Source organism: Pan paniscus, chromosome 2 (assembly GCF_029289425.2).
Source record: "Pan paniscus chromosome 2, NHGRI_mPanPan1-v2.0_pri, whole genome shotgun sequence".
Taxonomy (NCBI): domain Eukaryota; kingdom Metazoa; phylum Chordata; class Mammalia; order Primates; family Hominidae; genus Pan; species Pan paniscus.
Window position 1 is genome coordinate 144,495,804 of NC_085926.1, and position 7,764 is coordinate 144,503,567.

The 7,764-nt window shown below is 39.1% G+C and overlaps 1 protein-coding gene across 1 annotated transcript; it reads right to left on the reverse strand.

Annotated features, from left to right (window-relative positions):
- Positions 1–3,597: 3,597 nt before the first annotated feature.
- Positions 3,598–6,131, reverse strand: LOC100979093 (transcription factor AP-2 gamma-like). The gene is given in 1 exon segment (XM_034955642.2): positions 3,598–6,131. A coding segment is annotated over 1 exon segment (1,326 nt). The 3' UTR covers positions 3,598–4,805.
- Between the last annotated feature and the right edge of the window lie 1,633 nt (positions 6,132–7,764).

Genomic DNA, 7,764 nt, shown 5'->3' on the forward strand with positions numbered 1-7,764 from the left:
GATATATCTAGGTCTCCATGTACCAAGATGACATGGAAAAAAACTAATTTGGAGTCCTGTGCACAGACACAACATGGGACAAATGGTATTTCATTATCAGTAGATTGTAAAGCCCAAGGCAGAAGCAAAAGTTTCATCTATAGAAGTTCTTTTTAAATGTTCAGCCTTATACATTTTCTTTGAGCAAGACTCATGTCTTTGTCTTCTGGCATTTGCATGATTTGTTATGCACAATATGAACTTTTAATAGTTCATAATGGTACTTTCCTCTAAAGAGTCTAAAAACAACAGCAAGTATTCTGAGAGGTTCTTGCATGTAAACATTCTAGGCTATATTACAAGAAAACGAGATGGAAATTGCAAGCAGAAAATGGCCCTCTACAGAGATATGAAATAGCAACGACTATTTATCTAGATATTGTTCAGAGTATACGTTTATGTATGTGTCTGAGAGAGAGAGATGAAGGGAGGGAGGAAGGGGAGAAGAGAAGAATTTGGAGCTATACTAAGTAGATGGAGGGAAGAATTAAGAAGACATTAACAATTTTCAGAGACCCCAATTCTTTCCACCAAGAATTGCTTTACTATTTTTAAAACCTCTTTATTTCTACCATTATTTAAATGATATTTACCTTTGCCTTCGTTCTTGTGCTTTGCTCAATGTGGTCACTTTGTCTTCCCAACATCTGTCTGCATCTTCAGATATCACCAATATACTGCAACATGCCCTTTGGTAGCTGCAGCCGACAGCCCAGCAGTGCTCTGCATACAACTGCCTTCATTGACAGCAGCCATATCATGCACGGCCAGTGCAGCTGCAATTCAGTGCCAGCAAGGGTGTATAAATTGTTTCTGCAGCACATTTTCTTTGCATTTCCAGCAATGAAAATAAGCTTCTCTGAGCTTGGGTCCCCCAAGAGCAAAGTTTTCTAGAAATTGAGATAATTATTATGTTAAATATACATTAAATATATAGGCAAAACACATTAGAGTTAATTTATGCTTAATAGTGTATGTTTAGTGTTTACTTCTGGTGCTATTTATAGGCTAGATCACTGAGAAAATGTTCCTGCATTTGAAAGCATGCTTTGCTAAGCAGTGGCTAGAAGTGTGGGATGTGTCCTATATACCACGTAGAACCTTGCCTCCCTGAATGAAAGGTTAAAGTTTGGTGGAAAAAGGTCTGTTTGTGCTATTTGTGAATTTTTTTTTCCTTGTTATTGCCTAATGGAGAGAAGCTGCTAATGCAGGTCTTGGCCCATTATCTGCTTTCCTGAAATGCTCATTGAAAGAATGATGGAATAAATGTCACTCTAAGCATCTGACTTGAGTCTTCCTCCTTAACAATTCTGATACAAATATATATATATGTGTGTATATATATGTGTGTGTGTATATATATATATTTTTTTATATACATATATTCATATATATATATATATTTTGAGACAGGGTCTCACTCTGTCACTTAGGCTTGAGTGCAGTGGTATGATCAAAACTCACTGCAACCTCAACTTCCTGGAGTGACTCTCCCACCTCAGCCTTCTGAGTAGCTGGAACAGCGAGTGCACACCACCACTCCCAGGTAATTTTTTTTTTTGAGATGGGGTTTCACTATATTTCTCAGGCTGGTCTCAAACTCTTGGGCTCAAGTAATCCTCCAGCCTCAGCCTCCCAATGTGCTGGGATTACAGCATGAGTCACCATGCCCTGACCTTGAACTTTGAAAAATAGATAAAAACTATGGTCTTGCTCCTGACTTCAAATTATAGTCATGATTTTATATATATATATTTTATATGTATGCACTACTGCATTTTTGGTATGACTAAAAATATAGACTGCTATAAATTTTGGAAAACATGTTATTAAGATATTCTTTGCAGAATTAAATAATGATCAAATGGACATGGCAAAAATTTAGGCTTTGAGATTTTTAGCTTACCTCAGATTCATATTCCTACTTACCTTATTTATACACATGATTTATATGAAATTTTTGACCAGGCACTTTGACCCATAGCTCTTAAGAGGTATCCATCAAATGTCAATTCAAAAATATTTATTGAGTCTTTTGGAAGTACCACCTACTGTACTATGTTTTGAGGCTAAGAAGATCAAATAAAAAATGCAATGAGTAGTCCAGTGAGAAGCAGCTATACAAACAAATTATGATACAAAGCAGAACATGTAAAAAGTCCTATAATTAAATTATGTATGATATAAAGAAGAGGATAACACTCTCTCTGGTATTGGGGCTTTCAAGACTTCTTACGGGACAAGATATCTTACCTCGATTCTGAATAGTACGAGTATTGTGCCAAGTAGAGTAATAAAACACGAGCACTCCAGGCTGAATGAATGGCATCGATAATAAATATAGACATGAAACTGCAGTGGGTTTATTGTACAAATTAAGCAAATTCTTAAAAAGATGCATGTAAAAAGATGCATGTAAATCAATTAAAAATATATTAAATACTCAACTAAATTACTGTTGCCTACCTTATTTGTAAAATAATTCATAAATTCCTATTTCACTTTCTGTGAACACTGTTCAAATTCTGTTTTGTTTCAAGTGAAGTACATTCTTGTATAGTTTTTTTTAACTGCTTTCATCATGCCTTTCTCAATTTACTAAGTAGATTCCAGTGAATTGCTGTCAGTAGAAATATACTGTAAGCAATGTAGGCAATTTAATATTTTCTAGAAATCACATTGAAAATAAAAAGAAATAGGTTAAATTAATTTAAATAATATATTTTATTTAACCAACTATTTAAAAAATACTTTTATTTCATCATGTGGCCATCAGCACATTTGAAGTGTTCAGTAGCCACATGTGACTATTGGCTACTGTATTGAACACGAAAATCCTGGTGTATTGATCCAGCAGCAAAAGACTTGGCTGGTGACAGATTACATGTTGTTTAGTAACCTTATGAGTTTGTTTAAATATAAGTGTTTGAAAATAATTTTGAACTTCAATTTTTAATTTATATTTTAAAAATAAAAGTAACACATTGATATGAAAAACTAACTTTAATTATACTGTAAAATGAGAAATAAAAATTAAAAATATTATCTCTCCCCCTGCCACCAGTTCTTTTCCCCCAAAATAATTACTTTAATTATTGTATATCTATTTTGGGTCAAAAATGTGCTTATAATTATATATGGAATATATATATATTATAATTTCTATGCATATGAAATATTATACAAATTTGTCTGTACACTGCCCAATTCAATAGTAGAGATAAATTAAATAAGATACTATTAAATACTTACTGGAGAGGCAAAAATTAAGAGGACAGACAATACAAAGTGTTAGAAGAACATAAAGCAATATCAGCTCTTATATACTCCTGGCAACTGAGTGTATTTCTACAATAGTTTGGCAATATTTAGTATATCTGAAGAGATACATACTCTGTGTCATAGCAATTCCACTTCTACGTGTATAGGCTTAAAAACTTGCATAGTTTTACCATGAACACTACATAAAATTATTTATAGAAGTATTGGTCATTATTATTATTTTTTTTTCAGATTCTAACAAGAATACTTTTATTATACACGTATCATACACACAATTATTTGGGGAACATTTACAGGTAGAGAGTTCAATTCCAAATCTCCATTTCACCCACACACACTGTACTGCACACTCACCTTAGGGTTCAGCCCAACAGGAACGAGACAAAGTTATTGCTTTCTGAACAGAGAGTTTCAATTAAATAGAATCTTCCAAGCCAAGAACAGAGCCCAGCATCCTCTTAATTCTTAATACCCTGTATATATATGAATAAAACCTTATGATGTGTTATAGATTACCCCATCACGATTAAAAGTTAATATTAAAATTGGATCCCATGTCCCAAAAAAGTCGTAAGAAGTGCACCAGTATTTACAGACCCCATTAAATTACGCATAAATAAAATCTGTACACTCAACGCACTGTTTCTTAAAATACAGAACCTCCACGGGGACTTGGGGGTGATAAGCAGCAACAAATTGCTTCGTGCCTACCCTTTTCAAGTTTACTCGAAACATCTGAAATAAATATGCAAATAAAGCTTCAGTACCTTAAAGGAACATGTCATTTCAAAGAGTCTCCCATTTGAAGAGTTAACTTTCAAAGTTAGAAAAAAAAAAAGGAGAAAAAAATCAATCAGCAGGCTTCGTTTCTGCAAGTTTCCTAAAACCAGAAGGCCCCCTTTGAACACGGGGTTTAGAGTGTGTCAGATACCACTTATTAACTAGTTGCTAAGCAGATAGAACCTTTGCCTCCTACCAGAGGACTTGATCTCCGAAGAAGCTAGATACACACTTCTCTTTTTTTCAAGGTAAATATTTAGCGGACACAAAAAACAGCCATTACCTTAACACTGAAAAAAAAGGTATTGTTGATCTGTTGATCTAGAGCACATCAATTTGACATTTCAGTGGCTAAGTGTGTGGGTCTGTTGGCCCAGGGAATGTATTTAAAAGATTCTAAAACTTGTAGCAACACTTTCAGAGAAGGAAAGAATGGGGTTCAAAAAAAAAAAAGCTTAATGAATAAAGAGCCAGTACTTGTCACCTTCTGATAATAGGTCCAAAGTTAGGAGATAGCTCAGCGCTAGAGAAACAACTAAGGAATCCAGGGGCGGGTGATGCAGAACCAGTGAAGGCCCTTTAAATAGTAAGGTAGGTAACAAACTCTTCCCCCAGGCCAGGAGGGGTTCCCAGTCTGTGCGGTGGAGAAGGATTTTTGCAGTCCTGTTCCTTCCCTACTCTCCGAACCTTTCTTCGTCCCAATTTTATTTCCTGTGCTTCTCCATTTTCTCCAGGGTTTTGTTAGAATCAGCTGGACTCTGGTCTCCAGGGTTCATGTAGGATTTGTCTATGACAATCAGGGCTTCTTTGATGTAGTTCTGCAGGGCAGACACCGCGGCACAGATGGCCTGGCTGCCAAACCCGTGGGTAATCAGGCTGAAATGAGACAAGCAGTTCTGTATGTTCGTCTCCAAGACTGGGGCGAGCCTGCTGGTCCCATGGGGTGTCCGGTCTTGGCTGAGAAGTTCTGTGAATTCTTTACACAGTTGCTGGGCCGCCAATAGCATGTTCTTCCTAGCTGCCATCTCATTTCGTCCTCCAAGATGAGGTCTGGTTAAGTATTCTGCCACTGGTTTACCAGGAAATTCGGCTTCACAGACATAGGCAAAGTCCCTAGCCAAATGAACAGCTTCACCTTCTACTAAGGATGTCAGGAGAGTCACATGAGCGGCTTTCCGTCTCCCAGCCGGAAGATTCAACCCAACCTTGTCCAACTTCTCCCGCAAGGACCGGCCTCCATTTTTCGATTTGGCTCTTCTCAGAACACCTCCCAGTAACGAGGCATTTAAGCATTCAGGTGGGGACAGTCGCCTCTGTACTTCAGCCACTGTCACTTTGTATTTAGACGTAGAGCTGAGGAGCGACAATCTTCCAGGGACTGAGCGGAAGACCTCAGTGGGGTTCATTACGGCCCCCACCAGCTCCTTCTGACAGGGGAGGTTCAGAGAGTTCTTGGTCATGGAAATGGGACCTTTGCGAATGACTGTCTGATCGTGCAGCAACAGGTGCTGGTCGTCGACATTCTGCACCTCGTCCATCTAGTGAGGCATGTCGTGGAGCCCCAGGTTCTCGGCCAGGCCCGCGGCATCCAGGGCGTGTGCGTGTGGCAGCAGCAGGTCGGAGCGGCGGTGGGCATCCCTGCCGGCGCTCACCGCGCCCGCCTCCAGCCCGGAGAGGTGGGGCAGCAGGCCGGCCGGGCGCCCGTGGTGCGAGGGCAGCCCCGCTCCCTCCTGGCTCTGGCGGCCGGGCCAGGCCTGCTGCTGGCTGCCTGTGGGCGCCGGCTGGTGCAGGGGGTTGATGGCGGCGGCGTACGCTTCCCCCAGATGCGAGTAGGGGTCGGCCGACTGGGAGTAGGCCAGCTGCTGGTAGGGAGGGGGAAAGTAGGGTGGCGGCTGATACTCGGCGACTCCAGTGTGGGAGAGGGGTGGCGCGGGGCTGTAGAGGTGCTGCCCGGCGGAGGAGAGGTGGGGGACTCGCGGATTCCCATTGCTGCTCCCGTTGTGGCGATCCCGTAGGAACTGGAAGCTCATGGTGCCAGCTCTCCAACTCTCTGTGAGTTGAGGAGTTTAAGAGTAGGAGAGATGTAGAAAAAGAGTTCCCCGAGGGCCGAGTCGTGTGCCGAAGTATTGGTCATTATTACCTCAAATAGAAAACAACCAAAATGTCCATTTACCAAACATGAGATAGTTGCATACCTATATGCAACTATGCTACGTGCATATAACATGGATATTATAGTCATGGTGTCAAGTGTAAAAAGCAATTCACAGAAAACTGCTTATAAGTATGATTAAATTTTTATATAACTTGAAATGGCCTAAATCAATGGCATGCCTGTATACTAAAACTATACTTTAAAAAATAAAACAGGCATATGACTAATACAAATATCAGACTGATATTTAGTTACCTTAGTGGGGAGAGAATGATATATGAACAGGGTAGGGACCTACAATTACATTCTTAGTTCCTGGAATATTCCAATTCTTAACTGGTGTGGTTTGTAGATTGGTGTTCCCACTTTGGAGTGTAATCTGGCAGTATTTGTGTGTATACAGAGGGTACATACCTCAGTGAAATTCTTCCATGGGCTCATAGAGGACACTCATGATAGCTAGAGATAATGAGAAGTTGTAGGCAACTCAGGTGTTCATAACAAAAAAAAATTGATAAAAGTAAAATGTGATGGAGGCCCACTGTAGAATAGCATACAAATATTAGAAATAATGAAGTAGATGTGCATACAATTACCTAAGTAGATATTGACAAAAGTGTTTAGTAAAAAAGTAAGAATACAACAAAGTTCATTCTGTTGCTGGTATCTGACATTCCTTTTTACTTCTTAATGATTTGAGATCCTGGCTTTCTGTCACCATTTGCAACACAAGAATACCTTGTTTTACTGTTGTTTGTAGATACAGTGGTTTTTTGTTTGTTTTTGTTTTTTGTTTTTCACAAATTAAAGGTTTGTAACCCTGCATCTGGAGCAAGCTCATCAGTGCCATTTTTCTAATAGCATGTGTTCACTTCGTATCCCTTTTTGGAAATTTTGGCAACATTGCAATGTTGCAAACATTTTCATTACTATGGTATCTTTTTTGACAATATGTGATCAGTGATCATTGATGTGACTATTGTAATTGTTTTTGTTGAAACACACGAACCATCAACTTATAAAATGGCAAACAATAAATGTGTGTATTCTGACTGCTCCACCGACTGAATGTTCTCCCATCTCTCTCCGCATCCTCAGGCCTTCCTATTCTCGGGGACACAAGCTGAAAACAGGCCAATTAATAACTCTATAATGACCTCTAAGTGTTCAAGTGAAAGTAATAGTCACATGTCTCTCACGTTCAATCAAACTCAGAGATGATTAAGTATACTGAACAAGGCATGTCAAAAGCCATGATAGGTCGAATGCTAGCACCGGTTAGCCAAGTTGTGAATGCCAAGAAAAATTCTTGAAGAAAATTAAGTGAAACAGCATTATTGCTGATATGGAGAAAGTTTTAGTGGTCTGAATAGATCAAATCAGCCACAATATTTCTTTAAATCCAAGCCTAATCCAGTACAAGGTCCTAACTCTTCAATCCTGCAAAGGGTGAGAGATAAGGAAGCTGTAAATAAAAAGTTTGAAGCTAGCAGAAGTTGGTTGATGAT